Below are 20,026 nucleotides of genomic sequence, written 5' to 3' on the forward strand. Positions count from 1 at the left end.
CTGACAATATTATGTGTAAATAATAAACAATACAATTCAATAATTTCTATATTTATTTTGACTTAATCAAACTTTTTTTCGTTTACAAAATAAAGTAAGAAACAACAATTAACTATATTTTTTTTATTAAAATAGACTTAATTCCAATCCAAAACCACTCATCACAAATGTTCACTTTGATAATCCTAGAAAACTCTCAATGACACCTCAAACGACACTGAAAAAGCCGTTATGTCCCATTTGATAAATCTAAATATAGTTATAGTTAACTGCAATATGTAATACACTAATACCTCACTAAATATTAAAAAAAAATAATTTCGTATTTCTTAAATAGGTACTATAGGTCAATACCCTATATATTATATATGTTTTTAATATCATAAATCCGTAGTGCTAAATCCCAGTCACCGGAGTCGACTTTCTCAAAATAGATAACAAAAACAATAATAAAAATAATATTTACATATTTGTTTGCTTTTATAAATCTAATTCATGTGTTTTGAATACTAAAATAGCGTAGTTTACGACGTTTACGTACATATTTTGTACACCTAAATCGGCCTAAGACCAATTATACTGTGTGTCTGTCTATTGTAAAAATTAAAATAATAATATCTATTATAAATTAACACACTGTAAGTAATAAGTAATACAATTTTTAACTATATTTCTTTGTACCCAAATTCAATAACAATATAACTAAAATACTAAAGATAGAGTAATTAAACTTTTGGGTTTATTATAAATTATATATAAGTGGGTCTTGTTTTATCTCTATAATTTGCAAGTATCATTTCACACGTCGTTGTGGTTATCTGAATAATAAATTAGAATAGTTCCTTAATAAACTTATCGCACTGTGTCATTGTCAGTATAATCTGTATATATTAGTGTACCTATATAGTAACTCAAATTTATTTCTAATAATATATATTTCAATATACCTATCAGATTTCTGTGAGACATTTTAGTAATTCCATGTTTTTTTTCCACGGGCGAAGCCGGGTTATTCAGATAGTACGAATACCTAATAAGTAATAACATATAATTAACATTCTTATTTACTTAAATAATTTTTAAAAATGTTCTCTACCTAACTGAAACGATGTTTACTTCATAGTTTTACATACATTTATAAAATATAAATTTAGTGCCATTTAATTGTATATAGCTTACATTACTTACATATCAGCTGTAACAGATATTGAATGCATTAAATCGACTGTAATATAATATAAACATTAAATAGATTGTAGAAGAAAAAAAAGAAGAGTTGACAACATTTGTATTTTATTGCCTACCGGAAGCATTTTTATTTTTTTATACCTGTATATTTTTAAACATTTTAAATAACAACTCAAAGGTTCGACAATAACTTTAAGATTATTAAAATTTAAGTGTATTTAATATTAGTTATACATTTATATTTTAACAATACAAATTACAAACACATACCTATTATAGTCCTATCATGGACATAGACTACAGCTAGTGCTACACCCAATATGGCAGTATATATATTTTATAAATAAAATAATACTGTTTACTAAACATTTAAGGATGTTTTGTAAGTAAAACACGTTTAAAGTTTAAAGTGGTCCATGGGTATTATAGTATATTCGATATGGTCAAATGTAAACTGGGTCAGCAATTACCTTTTTTGCTGTGAACTCAGCCCGGACATTTCAGATAATAGGTACCTCATAAAAACACAGCGCGATAATATTCGCTGATAAAAAATAATAAGTAGGTACGACATAATTTGATCTGAAAATAATGAATAGTAAAATGCATAACGTATATATTATACTAGCTGATCCTGTGCACTTTGTTGTCCGTAAAAAATGGCAAGTCTTAAAAAAATTATGATTGTTCAACCCCTTTTAGGTGTAACATGCTGCAGTAAATGCAATTCAGCCATCCTGCAGGTAGGCAATCCAACCACGTCGGATCGTGGACAAAGTGCAACTCATCTACCTTGGTAGGCAATGTTCAAAAATTAAATTTGATGCATGTACAAACTGATCTTTTCGAATAACCAATGGCAACCAATAATAAATAGATACTAATTTCTACTAATTATTTCTCCTTTATTTAACAAATAGAAACCATTTATAAACAAAAGTATCCACTGTAAATCCGAAAATCCTCGTTTGAGCACTTCCCCGGGTTGGACCTAGGGGTTTAAAAAAATAGCCTGGGAGCTATACTCAGACCTACCAAATATACACAAAAAATTTGAGCCAAATCGGCCCATCCGTTCTCAATTGATGAATTACTATAAATTGTTCACACTATTTTGAAATATACATATAATATACAACTAAGTCACTAAGGTTTTTGGATAGTTAAATGTACAATATATATTTATGATAACTTTAAAACACCAACAATCGTTAAATAAGGTACCTATGCTATAGTACTATACTAGGTATGTAAGCACCAACAAATGGTAATCAAAATAACAAAATATTCTCAGACAAATAAATTGTTTTCAATTAAATGTAAATCATTATAAATTATCTTGTATTTTAACAAGTACAAGTGGTTATTCATAAAAAAACAACAATAAACCTATAACAATGTAATAACTATAGTGCATTATTAAGAAATTACCTAAAATATTTAGAATAGGACGAATAGGTAAATTAGGTACACAAAAATAAACACTATTTGTAAAAAAAACACGAATAATAATAATCAATGGTCATTAAAATGTATACAAGTTAAAGAGAAAATTCAATTATGTTCATATTTATACAACGCAATTAAAATATTTTTAAAATACATGATGTTTTTTACTTTTAATTTGTGGTATACATAATTATTGGTATATTTTGGGTTATTTAACAAAAATTTAATTGGGCTATTTACAGTTGATTTTAATTAAGTGCTATAAGAGTCATAGGTGATAGGTTGACCCCATACAATTATCCCGTAATTCAGAATTGATTGGACGAGTATATATAAATAAGTCTTTCATTTCTATAAGAGTTTACATATTGTATTAGTTAATGCATTTATATGATGGTATAATTTAAATGTACTATCCAATGTTATACCAAGATAGGTATTTAAGTATAGGTGCATATATTGTAGTAATCACTACAATATTATAGAAGAGTCACTTGATTTATATATTTGAACAACTATACATTTTTCGAAACCGGACGAAACACCTATAAGAGATTGATTGGTTAAATATTTTTGACAGTGGAAATTATGTGGTATATTAGCTGTTTATTTAGATTTGGTTTATTAGACCATTTTAAAAAGAAAGTTGTAAGATTTTTTAATTGTTTTTTTATATTTTTAAATCGCATATTTATCTACAGGTTTTAGGTACAGACATTGACTTTAAAATTTTCCATTTATTATTTAGATCTTTCCACAATTTTTCTTCATAACCTTTTAATATAAGATTATTTTCAATATTTCTACCGATATTTACAAAAAATTGTTAAATACATCGCTAATATCTTTTTCATTTGCGATCATAACACCATTTTGATCAACTACTTTTTTCCAATCACATCATTAATTTTGTTCCATATTGATTTTGAATATTTACCCGCTTTTATAATCTTATAGCTTGATAATGAGGTATTTTAGCTTTGTTTATTAGAATATACTGTACATTTGTGTTTATATTGCATTTAGGTCTGAAATAACTATCATAATAAGGTATTTTACGTAAATTACTAGCCATATTTTCTCTTTGTTTAATCTCTGAGTTTTATTATTTTTTGTTTTAAATTTGTTGGTTGTTAAATTAATAAGTTCAGAAATGTTTGTATTGAAATAATAAATCGTAAGAATTATCAACATCTATAGGTTATAGCATCCCAATCTTGAGTTTGATTAAGCATGTTTAAGTGATTATAATCAGTTTTATATCTATATTCTGGTGGTATCAGAGTATTATTACAATCGCAAATTACAAATTATTCAATAATATTTCCTGCTTGATTATGATTGTCATCGTAGTCTGTAGAGTAACCCGTTATATTAAATTTTACCATGTATGATTTAGTTATAAGTACGAGTGTACGACAGGTAATAAAAAATGTTATCAATACATGATTTTGCTTTGTTAAATATACGAGTATAATCAGGATATAAAATCATATCTTGGTAGGTTATTAAGATACTCTATACATTGATACATTGTAGGGAATTACCGAAAATGTCGATATTTATCAAAAATTATTAATCGTAGACCGTAGTCCGTAGAAACTTTTAATATTCCACTATTACATAAATATTATAATTTCATATATTATACATAATGATATTACCCAAAGTAATTGGAAGTTAATTTTTCCTTTTGACCGTCCCCTTCCCACTTATTTTAAGTACAAACTATATCTAATTTTCTACAAAAACCATCATCAATATTTAAGATTTAAGTAATATTTTCTTATAAGCTTGCAGGTTATACTATACCTATCTAAGTCCATTAGGTACATGGATTTCATTATATAGCTGTCACCAGATTTAGTTTTTCTATTCTCATTTCATTATACGGTTTTTCGTTGAATGCTATGATCACCAATACCCGCAATTTTATAACAACTGACAATTGATAATAATTAAAATATAATTAGGTTAAAAAAAACAATTTCAGCTCTTATCAACTATATTCAAATTACATAATATAGTTTAATCTAGTTGGTATATAATTTGTTTTATTTATCATACCCAGACGGCCAGAACTAGTAATTATTACCCTCTTGCAATCTATAGTAGTGCATAAATAAGCATTTTCAAACTTGTTTTACATGAGTAATTTATACATATAATTAGGTACTAAGTACTGTAATATTATAACAGAAAATAGCCAAATAGAACATAAGTACACCCATACACATTTATACATAGTGTAACGCCGTATGTTTGTCATCGACCATAATATGTTTTGACACTTTTTTTTTAATTTTATACTCAAATTAATCAATTAGACCACACAATGGCACTCAAGAAGGAGGTTCATGAAGATCGGACCCCCCAACATTTTTTCAACATTTTACATGTCTAAAATTTTTGAGACCACCATAAATATTTTTAGTCATACATTTGTACTTTATGCCATACCAAATATCAAAACTTTAATCCACTAAAATTACAATTTGGACCACTCCTTCCACCAAAAAAATACCTAGATACGGCTTTATGTACGCACTGATAATAATTACATAATCAACAAGATTAAAGACGACTACTCACAAAATACGACTATATGGTCATGGACCTTTTTTTTACAAGTTTTAATGTCTTATAAGTTATAATATAGGTACCTATTTAACCATATATAATTAAGATATCCTAAAGTCTCGCCCATTAACATTACAATATGTATTTTTTAATTCCAACCCTTCATCTTTTAATCACCAATCTTGTGACAAACACAAAAACATTTGTTTGAAGACTGAAGTTGACGTAGTCTCTTTAAGAAAAAAGTTCTCAGACTCAAAAGCGTTCAAAAACCTACCTATAGCAACAAGAAAAATCCCATTTCGGATGTTTTGATTTGTTATATTTGAATTACATTCCTTAATTATATAATATAATTATTGTAATCTACTATACATTATAAGTATCCAACAAAAATCATTATTTTTCAAAGGAACCATAACTGAAACATATATTCAATAGCTAAAATAATTGCAGAAAACGACTTTATATGACCTATACCTAATGGTTAATTATCGTAGGTACTAGGTATATAAATGTATATAGCCGTATAGATAGTATTTTCTTCGATTCGTTTCCAAATCGAGGAGCTGAATCAACTGCTGTAAATTCTTGTTTGGCACAAGAAATACAGATTAAAAGTTAAAAGTAAGGGTTTTGGCTTAAAAAAAAAGATTTAATACTTTGATGTCTATAGGTCATAACCTTTACGTTGCGATGGACGTTAAAATATTCAATTATATAGCGCCGACATAATATTGCTTTGAATTTAAATGCAAGTAGATGATTGATGTACTTAAGTACTTATACTCACTTGATTATTACCGACGTCTTGGTCGATCCAATCGCCGCTGTGTTCTTCCTCTTTGGACGCCAACGCTGTGTGGGTCATCTGCACCGGTCCACGAATGTCAACAGTCTGCCGGCAAAAACGATGGAGCGCACGATTATTAACGGCCAACTGCGGCCAAAATAATATTTTATTATAATATTGTGTTCTTCTTTATTCAACTGTTTTCATTTGTCGTCGTCGTCGGGCTGTATACGCGTGTAAAATATAATGTTATATATGTCGTCGTGACCTGCCTGGCGTCGTATGTAAATATAAAATATCGCGGCGACAATTTATACAGGTGTTGTGTTCTTACGCGTGCGAATAAACACTATACAGCAAACGTGATAAATAAATACCTATAACCAAATGATATTATGACTATATAATGTTCTACGCTGGGCATAATATACGCATGTATAAACTGCAGGCGCAACGATCGCGGGTTGCACTTTTATTTAAACATAAAATATAATATGATATTCCGATATAGCTGCAGTAGGCATAATATTATAGGTACACGAGACGCGTTAGGTAGTGCATTGGACGACACAAGTTGTAGTAATTAATAATATTTCAACAATATTACCTGTGATAGGCTTTAGCGCGTACACAGTGTAATTTACAATTTATCGTCGTATGTTGCCGGCAGCGGGTCGGACAGTGATTTGGATTTGTCGCGCCACACGCGTGCACGATGGTTTTTTATACGAGTGAACGGATTGTGCGCCGTGTTGGGGGCCACCGCCGTCGCGCCGCCGGGTCGTCTCGTCCAACGGGTGGTACGCACTGGGGCGTTGGCGAGGATTTTGGTAGGATCTGTGGTGGGGCCGAGGGGAGATGGCGAGGAGGAAGGCTCGTGTAGGATCCTCGGGACGACGACGATGTACCGCTTGACGTCTATCATATGATTACTGCTGCGGCATGTATATTATATACCGTGAGAAGCGGTCGAGGTGGCTTGGCACCATCGTTATAAATATATATCGTTGTAATAATGCGGTGCGTTTATATTTCCCTACTCGTTTAGTCGGCTGGGACGCGCGCACGCGTCCGCATATTACGCGACTATTATAGTGATGTAAGATTGATAATAATTATGATAGTAATCGTTTTGGAGAATAATCAGTAAAATTGTTTCACCCACAAACAACTTTTTAAGTATTGTATAGACATAACGACAAAGGTAATACGTTACATATTACAGTCTTTATTATTATATACAAATCATATTGTATTAAAATAATAATATGTGACACTTGTGCTGGGTCGCATAAACAATTTATTGAATTTAATGGTTTACTAAAAATTTAATGGACCAATCACGGGCCACTAAATCTTGTTTAAGGGACTATTAGCTCACTATTGATTCATTGAATGTTCTGTGCAATCCGGCATTGGTATGCTTGGAACCAACAATTAGTAATAAAACCAAAGTTATTTTTAAGCCCCCACATAAGTTCTAGACTTCTAGCATATATTTTACAAAATTGAAAATATGGAATAACTAAAAATCACTCCGTATAGAAAAACTTTGTCCGCTTTGGATATATTCACCGATCACATCAATATAACTATGGTACTCCTATGACGGAATGTCGTGTTATAACTTACAGTCGATCTTAGAGCCAGACAAAAACGACCAGACATGCTTATATCTATATCTAAAGGAGTATGGTTATCTGTTAGGGTACCTGCAGAATTAATTCATATCGGTTGAATATAATATTAAAATATAATATTTTTTACTTGCGGTCAGGAATGGATTGGCTATAGGTATGCTAGTTTATTTTAATTTACAGCACCATTATGTTCAATATGTAGAGGGGGGACCGTTGAACTTTGAAAATATTTATTATACTATAGTTATGACTATTATTTTATCAAGGTAGAATAGCGTGAGATGCATTATATACCTCAGGGTCGACTCATTTCGCCCTTACATCTTTAGTGCCTAATCATGGATACCACTTGTTGTACCGACGCATAATATTATAATATTCGTATGGGAAACACGCGATATACGATACGAATTTAGATTTCGCTCGCTCTGTATATACACCACAATCAAGTGCTGGGTTGTTGATTGTTATTTTTTTTTTTTTTTTTATCTTCTTTGGAACGCGGCCAAAATAATGTAATGCGTATACGAATGCGCCGGTTCGTTCGGTCACTTGGCCGGCCGCGACGAAAAGAATATTATTATTATTATATTATATGAAACCACAAACGTGAAACGACCAGCGATAATAAATAATAATAATAATATGTGAGCTCGTTGAACTCGTCGTCGTTGGCCACCGCCGTTTACATTATAGATCAGACCAAACAGATATTTGATACACGCGTGTTTTTTAATTATGTCGTAGGCATACGCCTATACTGTTTATCCGATTTCTGAGTGCCAGTTTTATTTATTTATTTATTAATTTATTTAATTTGCCATTTAAAAAGCTACTTAATATAAAGGCCATATGGGTAAGTACATACTATGTGCGTATGAAAATATTACATAATACCAAGAAATGTTGTCCTTTTATCGGCTAACCAAAGCCAGACAAATTATTCCCTGATAATCAGTCCTGTTCCTATAAAAAGATTAGAATAGGTTATTAGAATGTAACGATTTTAATACATTTAAATTCTCAGGAAATTATGAAATTAAAAATATATGTCGTCATTTAAATAATTAAAAAAATTAGGTATACCCCACATTGGTATTTAAAAAAAGTTTATTTGAAGGTGAAGAGACAACTTACTGGACAAGAATGATTTCTGTTTTTAGTGATCAGAGTATCAAACAATAAATTTATTAATATTCAAGTATAGGTAGTTAAAATGTTGAGTAATAAACAAAATTAATTTATAGCTTGCAAAAATACGTAAATACGTAACGCGTACCAGCCTAGGGTCACAGAAATGCCAATGGACTGAGTACTATGAATTTGAATGCCATAATTTTCACCAGTAGACCTTTTTTAAGTTTACGACGACAAGAAGCATAACTTGTAGTAGTCTAACAGTGTCGAGATCAACATTTTTTACTCGATATTGATATTTATTTTTTTAATTGCGATAGTGTTGATTCATTGATTCAGATTTAAGTTAAAAAAATTTAATTTAAATTAAAATTTTTTATTTATTAAAATTAAAATGTTTCAGCATATCACATGCTATTACAAGTCTGTAAAATTCAAAATTTATAACATATAATGATATTTTTAATTTGTTGTAGCATTTATTAATTTAATAATATATATTTAATAATTATTAAATGTTAAAAATTATATGCCATTATTGTAAATATTATTTTTGTAAATCGAGTTGATATCCGTACAAAGATAATTATTACAAAAGCTCTGCCGGCGAAAATAAAGTTCAGGTGATAAAAGTCGTGACTCATTGACTCATGACCCCTGCTAGCTACTATTCCACTTATTTTTTCTTTAGTAAATTAGTTCTACTAATAGCTAGGTAAGTACTGAAAACACTATTAGTGTTTTTTCAAAATAAATTAGTTATCTTAAGCAAATAAATGTATTGCGTTTTAAAAAATAACCCTGTTGCAAGTGTGCACATACGATAAGTAGATACTTATATACAACCTACATACCTAACATTGCAGAAAACAGAGAAAAATTCACCGGCTCTATTCACATATATAGTGTATAATATACGCATTGGCATTTGTTCCGTTGACTGTTTGCAAGAACTATCGCTTTCTATACATATATAATAATATATGCAATTTAAAAAGACCACAATAACATACAACTTCACTGGGTAATAATTAATTATAATCTCGTGCGTGGGTACATTTTTATTCGTTCGTAATCGTCGTGTACTCGTGCCGTCGTCGCCATCGATTAATTGATCGCATAATGGTCTAGCGAATATATTTATATTTTTTGATGACTGCTTGAAATAGGTCCTTTAATGCAGATGGACGTGTGACTGAGTATATGACTGACAGATTTCTAAAAAACATAAATTATCATCTCGTCGACGCACAAACACGATTAAACATGTCCCTTAAACATGATTGGTCCATTAGATTTTATTGAACCATTAAATAATTAATAATTTTTTTATGCAACCCGGTATAATGTACAATGTACATTGTACATACTACCGACCCAGACTGGGACAATTTTTACAAATTATAAAATTTATTATTACTATGTATATGATTTTTAAATAGCATCATATAGCCACCTGCAAACGGCAATATTTTTATCATTTTGATATCGTAGGCTATTATTTCTGAGAATATAAACTTTAAAAAAGTGGGCAAGTAGGTGTCGCTCTGCTGTACAGTAGATTACAAGTGGGTCGCTGTAATGGATGGTGTTAAATTTGAATTCAATGCCTAAGAAAACTATACAGGTGATCCATTTAAATGGCTGCTGCGCTTATCTTCAAATAGTCTCCGTCTCGGTCAAAAACTTAGTGAAATAAAAAATATCTTAATAACTTTATTGTTACTATGTGAATTCTGAGAACCTTTTATTAGTTAAAATATTATAGTTCACGTCACTGACCGGTTAAACCATTGTGTCATGACCAATTTATATTGTTCATGGGGCCTATTTTTCTACCACACTCGCACACACGCTATTCACGGTTCAAACTAATTGAAATTACAATTTTTTTGCAGCAATATTCAGTGGCGCATGCACTCAACCGGCCCAAACATTTTGGGGAGGAAAAAGCTCCGAATACATTTTCCTAAAAAGTAACATGATAGAGCGCTTTGCCTCCCCCTCCCTCCTTTATTTATTGGCTATTGCCTATTTTTATTATAAAACATTATTATTTGTATTCGATAAGTTTAATTTTAATTTTATTATTACTAATTAAAGCATTCACAACTAGTTTCAAGTTTCACTTAACAAATATTAAGTCAGATGTATTAATGTACCTATTATCATTTACCATTTACCAAGTTTTTAAAAAGGTATACATATTTATAGGTGCCTAGCTACAACCTACCATAGGCGTAACGTTATGAATTTATATAGAGGGGGGAGCTAAACAAAATTTCAGGGGGGCTATGTCCTCATGATGCTACTTACATAATATACTTTTAACTTTGACTGAAGAATACGGCCTGTTATTAGAGATATCCACGATGAAATACGTCAATTAAAAACTTGACAACAAAATATAAATACGGAACTTTAAACAGGTAAACGGGTAAAAATAACAAAATGTGTGATTATCTTATGAATGGAGTTCGGATTTTGTAGCTCTATACAAAACTATAAGAAAAACACATTTATCTTAAGAAAGCTATAAATAATATTTATTTTTTTTTGGGGGGGGGGGGGGGGGTAGGCTTCCCTGCCCCTCCTTAGTTGCGCTTAAGGCAATATTTAACTTAAACTTTCAACTTTAAGGTATCAATTAATTTTCAACGAAAATAATAATAAATGCTAGTATTATACAATACTTATCAAATACCTGCAATATCTTACAATGAATATAACAAAAAAATGTATTTCAAAAAAAAAAAGAACCATCTATAATTATATACCTATATTAGTTACGTTACTCTATCAACTGTTAAATATAACATAAATGTTTAAATAACATTTAACTTATAATTGTTATTATAGGCATATAATACATTTAAGCTTCGATCAATTAAATAAAATATGATAAATTAATATATTTTATCGTGGTTTAAATACTGTATGTATTATAATGGATAGCACATTAGCAATATACCATACAAAATACACGATTTCAATCGTTATAAATTATAAATAATTGGCTAAGAGATAGAACATTTATAATTTAATATATTATTATGATTTATGAGTTATAATCAACCCCATTATTTAAAGTCTCGGAAGAAACCCACCCTGGGACCACCACATTAAAAGTAGGGTGGCGTCGTGGCGACTGGCGACCATCTCCTACACCCTTGACTGATGGTTTCGGCGCCACTGAATTTACATAGAATAACACAATAACACATTATAATATTATTATAAGTAACACCTCCAATATTAGCGCAAAAAAGAATGCTACATTATAGTAACAAAAAGTTTTAAGGATTTATGAGAATCTGAAAAAAATATTGCTAAACGTCCACAACTATCAACTAACCAGTTTAACGATTTTTAAATTTTGATGTTAGACAATGATGTTTTTAGAGGATTAATAAGTGGTTTAATTTAATATGGCAATATTTCTTGTTTGTTTATTAACTCGACACAAATTTTATAAATTTTTACGTAAAACATACAATGAAATTCAATGGTATTCTTGAAAAAAAAACGAAGGAATGATATAGGAAACGCGGTATTTAAGTAGGTACCTACCTCATAAATTATTTTTATAATTATTAATTAAATGCGGTGAAAAACGCAGTGTGTAGTCTCAATTCAAGGTCAGTCGTTCAGGCGGTTATATTTCAGCTATAAAGTAACAATTATATACACAAGACATTTAAACATCGTAAACATTGTCATTTCAGGGGAAATATAAAATAACAAATACCTATACTAGGTCACTAAAAATTAACAAAAATAAAAAACATTAAAATATAATTCCTATTATTTGTCACGTAGTTAGCATTATTAGACTCTTTGTTCGGATGGGGGGATGCGGGATTACGGAAAAAAGATTTATAAGACGAGGATGAGGGATTGACGTAAATTTTGGGTTTAGTCGTGAAGATTCATGGAAATTATTTGATAAAAATTGGCCTAAGATTTCTGATATAGCCATAGTCATAATAAGGGTGCAAAATCTGCACTTAATAGAAAATGTAAATTGAATAATATAAAAATTATTCTCAAATTTTGAGTTCCAAATAAAAATGCATCAATAAAAATGAGTTAATCATGTAAACCAGCATTTATGTATAAGTGTTAACAACCGTCACGTGTTAAAGTAGGGTGCTCAATTTTATACTTGAATGAGTGTTTAAGCTTGTCCTTTCGTTTATCAATAACGTTTCTCAAACTAATATGATCCACTCATTTAGGTTTGTGAGTAAAAATTAAATAAACTATGTAACAAGTAAAATCAAATTATTGTTTTGTTCGTTTTTTTTTCTTCAATCACTTAACAGAAAAATAAGTTATATAATCTAAGGGTACACACAACACACCTATAAGCGACATTACTTTTAAACGGATTTCAATAAAATCAGTTGATTGCAATATTCGTTTCCTAATACGCTGTAGTAACAGCTAACACCTAGTTTGTCGTATAATAATGTATAATATGTAACAAAATAAAATTTCATTAAGTTCAGTTACAAATTTCTGTGCGTAGTGTATTAATTAGTTATTAGTAATTTTATTGTTTTATTATTTAATAAAATATTACTAGTATGTATGACGGCCTGTACAAAACACATAAGTAGGCACTTATACATAGGTACTTTCAACCGATTTAATGAATAAACACTTGGTCTAATACGACTTCAATTATTATATTTATGACCAGTGATGATTACGCGTTTATAAATCGGGCCAAACAAGAAATTAAAAAAAAAACGACGTAAAAAGACTTGTAAAGGAAAAGAAGGACACATTTGAATTATTGTGTTATTATTATATGGGAAGATACGGAAATGGACTCACTCCAAAAACCAAACTGAAACATTAAACAAAACGTGTTTCAGGATACTATGTAAATTCTATTCACTTAAATTTTGCGTAAAATGAGGTACTCGCTTTCATAATTTAATTAAATATGCATTGTGAAGAAATGTCAACCATAGTGGTGAAAAAATTTATAAATTTAACTTACTGCTGTATGCACATTTATAGTTATGCTGTTGACCTTAGATTTTAGACGTGACAAGATAAACTACTCGTTCAGTCGTCCAAATCTCTAAACTGATTATATTGTGTATGTAGTATGTATACCACAATCTCAGAACAATTTTATTATAAATCATCAATTATTATTCCTAAAATGTAATCTTTATGAATACAAAATAGTACACATTACAATTTTAAAATACTTTATTACATTCTCTTTGGATTAGAAATATCTAAGCTTTTTAATAAATAACTAACTTCTTCAATTAAACCATTTCAGTTTCCTTTAATACATGAATTATTTAAATTTACAATTTAATTTAGTCTTAAAACAACCATCAGACAAGTCTAAGTTTAATTTCTACAAACTTTGTACTTACTAATAATTCACCTTAAAAAATTATATTGTCAATCGATCGTATTAATTTAATCAGTATTGGGATAAATTGTCACGTAAGCAAAATAGAAAATAGCATAAGATATACTTTCCACCTCCTCTCCACATTCAGTATTGAATATTTTAATTAAAATGTCAAATGATTTCTTTTCTTTTTGTAGTTTGTACACCGCATAGGTAACGTACACGAAGATAGCCCTCCGACTTTTTGCAAAAATGTTCAAAATTATTGCAAACAACTGTACATAATTGTAAATTCAATACCCGAATTTGTAAACACCCCCCTCAGCCGTTGAATCAAAAATAAGTTTTTTTTTTTTTGGGGGGGGGCATCTTTATGTACGTCCATAGGTACTATAGGTATAAGGTATTGTAGTATTGTACAATGTACAGAGTACACATAAGCATTATACATACTTAACATTGTTTACCTAATACGAATCGTTAAGTTTATAAAAATATATTCATATTATAATATTGTCTTTTTATATATATTTACTAATAATGATTGAATTATAAGCACAAGTACTCGTAGGTAAAAATAAAATACCCATTAATTTGTATAATTTATCATGGTTTATTACTTGCCTACGTCCTTTTTTTTCCGGTAAAGATATAAAATGCTTAAGGTGGATTTTTGTGGGTTTTTGTCATCCTCATTAATATTCCCAACCCAGCTTCCCGCCCGCCGGTCTCAAAGTCTCGTTCTCCGTGTTCTCGACTTACTGGTTGCCAACAAGACTGCACTGTCATTTATTTGTCCGCTGGTGTTTGATTTAGCAGTTTCATTTCTGTTAGTCCGCTATAGTCTCGGCTGCCTGTCGGACCATCTCCTCCTCATTTTTAAGAGTCGGGATCTCCTCTACCGTTTTGTAGAAGGTGTTATAGTTTCTGATATACAACTTTAACATATAATAATATGTTGGTACAATCATTTAAACTTTAAAAGTTTTAAGTGTAGAAATTGAGTTGGACATAGGGTAAAAGGTCTAATACAAAAGCATATGATTATGTCTATAGTTAAAATAAAAAAAGGCAAATCACTCGTTTACATGACATCTTAAAAACCCGACGTCCATGAATTAACATAGTTGACCTATAATTATTATACGTTAATTTTATTCTTTGAATTGCATATAAATATATAATATTGAGTACGTATATTTTATATAAGCTTGTTAAATTCATATTTGTAAAATAATTATAATTGGATAATTTTATTAACATTAATATATTTTTATTAAGAGAAGCACATCCAAACGTTCGGCAGAACCCTGAACTAATTTTATGCTGTTAGCTTCAATATAGGTAGGTATAGAGTGAATTATTATCAACCTCAAAAGAAAGAATTTTGAACATTATCTATGTTTTTACATTGTTTTTATACTTTATTTTAATTTCTAAGCTAATTATGAATATTTTTATATTGCAATATTTTACATTCTCGTAACTCGTTTAAACATTTTAAAATATTGTAAAAACCCAACGTACAAACATAGATAATGTTCTTATCTTTAAGTTTCATGAAAGGTCAATTTATTCTAATATCAATCATAACGGCACGAAATTGGTTCTGATGATGAATTAAAAAATGCAGCGTTATACGCGTTTGTCAGATAGAGACAACATAATATAAATAATAAATTTACCATTTACTGCAAGCAAAGGACACTATATATTGCACAATCATATTTTATTAAGGATGATGTAAATTCAAGGTCTAATCAAATCTAAGTAAGAAAGGTTTCTTATTCGAGTTTCATGGATCGAGGAAATTTATTAGTTATTACCTATGTTTTTAAATTTACATTAAAAAATATATGCATTTTACCAACAGGTATTGATTTAGCTGCAAATTTATTTTACATTAAACATTTATAATAACTGTTTTTTTTTTTTGTGGAATCATACAAGTAGAAAGAATTTTTGGAAAGAGCTAGACATTTTAATCGAGTTTATATCTAATCAGTTTTATTGTATTAACTTTAGGTCTTCACTCTTTATAATTGACTGATGATTGAGTATTGACAAAAGTTGAGACATGCGAGGTTGCGTATACCAATAAGTAGGTACTCTATTCAGAAATACCTAAAAAAAGAGCTGATATTTAAGGTTTTTTTTTTACTCAAAACAGCGCAATTACTATATTTTATTATCATTAACGCGTGCTAAACAGTAAAATATTATAAACTTTGTGCAGATTATATTATCATGTGTAGACCGGTGTAGGTACTGTGTCACAGTATATCTACGTGATTAGTACATGTAAATTGTCACGTCATGTCATGTTTAAAAACAAATTACATAATACAGTCAATAATAAATAGGTGTGCATAAAATGAGAAATAGGCTGCAGGTGTATACGCACTACACAATTTCAATATCTGACATAAACATATTACTTTTTTTATCGATAATAATAATAATAAAATTTGTTTGTTTTATAGCCCATAAAATATGAACATAATAATATAGGTAAGTAAAGGAATCTTGGATTAGAACGTCAATTAACTTTTGTTCGGACAATCGGGTGGACGACAATTAGGCCACATTTTATCTATCTGCTTCGTATAATACAAAATATTTTTATATTCTATTACCCGGATATTATATAACAAAAATATGAAATGTTTAAAAGGGTACCGGTAATTGGACAATACAGATATACTTATCACCTAAATTAATTTAATTTAATATAAGACACATATTTCTTCATTCAACAAAGCCCTGAATTTATTAAATTAAAAAAAAATTATTTAATATTATTATAATTTTTATTGGTAATGAGCCAAATACAACTAGTCCTTGACCAGTAAAAGGAAGTTCACAAATGGTTAAAAACTGGTCCAGTAACCGCTATCCTTTTTGAAAAATGGTTAATTATGGCCCAATTCCCGGTAAATCATCAAGTTATGGCTACATTACAGATTACAGTGTGTAAAAAATAGTTCTATGTTCATCCTAATTATCATTGATTTGGAACAAAGTTGTTCTTATCGTCTGTACAATTTTCAAATTTATCAAAATTGTTTTCAAAAATTTGAAGTAGATACACGATACAACTCTAAACAACTGTCAGCTTCGAAAAAAAAACTCAAATTAATTAATGTTGTCAGTGCCGGTTTTTCCAATTTTCTGCAATTCTATAAAATTTGAAAATTATATTTTATATTTTAGTATTGTTAACTTAATTATAATACTTTACCATTAATCTACTGTCCGATTCCTACGGAATCTTGAGTTAAATACGGTGTATTATATCAACAAAAATGGTTTCACAGGAAAACTTCTCACGCCTCGTTGATATGTCGAATTTTGAAACGGTGGATCCTATTTGAAAAACAAGTTTGTACTGTCACAGAATCATCCTTCAGTGATACGAAAAATGTAATAAATGGTCTTCAAGTGTAAAAAGTGTTTAAATATTCCAAAAATCAGAATTTGAATATAATTTAAGCATAAAAATAGGGCAAACATACTTAAAAAATAACCTTGTATAATAGAGGGAAAGTGTATAGTTGCAGTTTATATGGGTAGGTCTAAGTACTAAAAAACTGTTCGATCGATTTTGATGAAAATCAATTACTGAGAATACTTTAACTGAAGAAAAACAGAAACGATAGAGTTATAGTCGGTTACTCGGCTAATACAGATATACAGATATTATTAAACCGGTTACCTATATCTAAATGAGTATAATGACCCGAATTCTATCATTACCTAATTTATTCATTAAATCTATCATTTAAAATGACTCATTCTATCGTTAATTAATTAATTATTTAATTAGATAATTAGATTATCATTTAAAATAACGCATGTGCATATGGCAAATCCATATAGTTTTTTGTTTACCGCAATTGACACCAAATTTTGCAAACGACAAACGTATATATTATTTGGGATTCCAAATGGGTCGTAAGACTGTAAGAGTATTAAAATATAAGTTTATAACTTATAGAAGCCACGGGTAACAGATTGTATATTACATCTGATCACTAAAAAAAAACAATTTGTTCATTAATAAACGATTGGAAATCGGAATGACGTATACGGTATACGGCACTACACCACCGCTGCACTGTATTGCACCTATTTACAACTTCTAAATAATTAGATAGATTTTGACCCATTATGTATAATATACCCAAAAACCCCATGTAGATATTAAGGTGTATATTTATTAGTTTTTAAATGTATTAAACTGCAATTAAAGTTGTTTCATTTCAACTATATGTTTATATAGTTCTTTAATATATATTACGATAGTAATTGTAACTATATATTTTAAGTGAGAAAGGAGGCAATAATTATAATTACCTATCATAATATTTTACTTCATAATGGCATGTGAACAGATCGAATCGGTTTTTATTTAAATTGTATTGTTATTTATTAGTCATAGTCTTAAGATTAATAATATGAGTATAATATGACCTATATAAAAGCACACATTAATATAATTTCATAATGATTTGATTGCCTTTTAAATATTAAAAAATATATAATACCTATACATTATTGTTGTATTATAATGTGTATAATAGGTGCCTACACAATTTCATCCATAATTTACATCATGACTGTTGAGTAGGTACAGAGTTAAAAAATACTCATCTATGAGAAGGAATCTAGAAGAAGGTTCTTTTTACATTTAGTATCACAAACAAATAATACGTTTGATAGTTTATATTACTGATCTGTACAGTACTCAGGTTTTGTAGCAAATGTTTTTTTTTTGTGGGGAATATGATAGAAAGATAATTTTATAATATAGGTAGGTATATATAAAATATAAATGCGTTTCGGATCATTATAATTACAATGATTTTAAGTTACTTTTTTCCCATATTGTCCTTTTTTACTAATGTTCGCATAATTTTCAAGAAAATGTCATCTATTTCTATATTATTCTAATAAATATGTGAAATTATGGTCGTATAATGGATCATGTGGATGGCTTAAAAAACAATTTTCAGAATACCAGAATAATAGAGATCTATAAGAATTGAGTAATAATTTAATATTATTATACCTTCAAGATTCTTTTATAAGCTTGTATTACTTACAACTCACATAAGTCATATTATAGGTACGTAGGTATACACTTTACGTCTATACAGTATTACAGCAAGTGTATATTCAACGTTCTGTATCCAAATGTAAAATACCTACCTTGTACCTTCCTATAGGTTATCTATCTAATAATTTGACCTGCCTATCTAATATCTTACATGATATTTGTATTTTGCAATATTTTATTGTTTGTCTACTGCTTTAGGTTATATACTGTTAAACTAAATGTGTATGCAACGTATATATAATATATAATAATAATATAAATATATTAATATCTTCAAAATATATTTTTATAATATTGTATAGGATACCTATTATAAAAATATAATATTACCTATATAGCCATATAGATTTAGGTGATAAATTTGTCAAAACATAACACTTGCTTTGATCTTTAAATCCATGTTTATTTATAAATAGCTCAAAATCAGTACTATTTTCGGTATTTCGATCATATAAGGCAACTAGGAGTGCTTTGGGATGCTAAAGGACCCCCAAAATTTAATTCACCCCCCCCCCCCCCCTGTGGTATCGACGGCGTGGTTACATTTTGAGAGGTAGGTGGGTAGGTATTATTCAACTGTTAAAAGAATCACCTTGTACCTATAGATATTACTTAAATTTTAGTACCTACTATATACTATTATAACGAATATGACTGGGACATCGCAATAACAAATAACAACATCAACAATATCGTAGACAGCTTTAAATTGTATAATAAATATTACTATTCAG

General features: G+C 29.1%; 1 protein-coding gene across 3 annotated transcripts in view; it reads right to left on the reverse strand.

Annotated features, from left to right (window-relative positions):
- Positions 1-6,909, reverse strand: part of LOC132941105 (aquaporin-like) — a 43,324-nt gene extending 36,415 nt beyond the window's left edge. Inside the window, exons 1-2 of one of the 3 annotated variants that reach the window (XM_061008991.1) lie at positions 6,618-6,909; positions 6,011-6,115 (exon numbers count right to left, since the gene is read on the reverse strand). In XM_061008991.1, coding sequence (XP_060864974.1) covers positions 6,011-6,088 — 78 coding nt within the window. In that variant the 5' untranslated portion in view covers positions 6,089-6,115; positions 6,618-6,909. Of the gene's footprint in view, positions 1-6,010 lie in introns of all 3 variants that reach the window. The other 2 variants (XM_061008992.1, XM_061008990.1) reach the window with 2 other exon arrangements.
- Positions 6,910-20,026: the final 13,117 nt, after the last annotated feature.

The sequence above is a fragment of the Metopolophium dirhodum genome, chromosome 3 (genome assembly GCF_019925205.1).
Source record: "Metopolophium dirhodum isolate CAU chromosome 3, ASM1992520v1, whole genome shotgun sequence".
NCBI lineage: Eukaryota > Metazoa > Arthropoda > Insecta > Hemiptera > Aphididae > Metopolophium > Metopolophium dirhodum.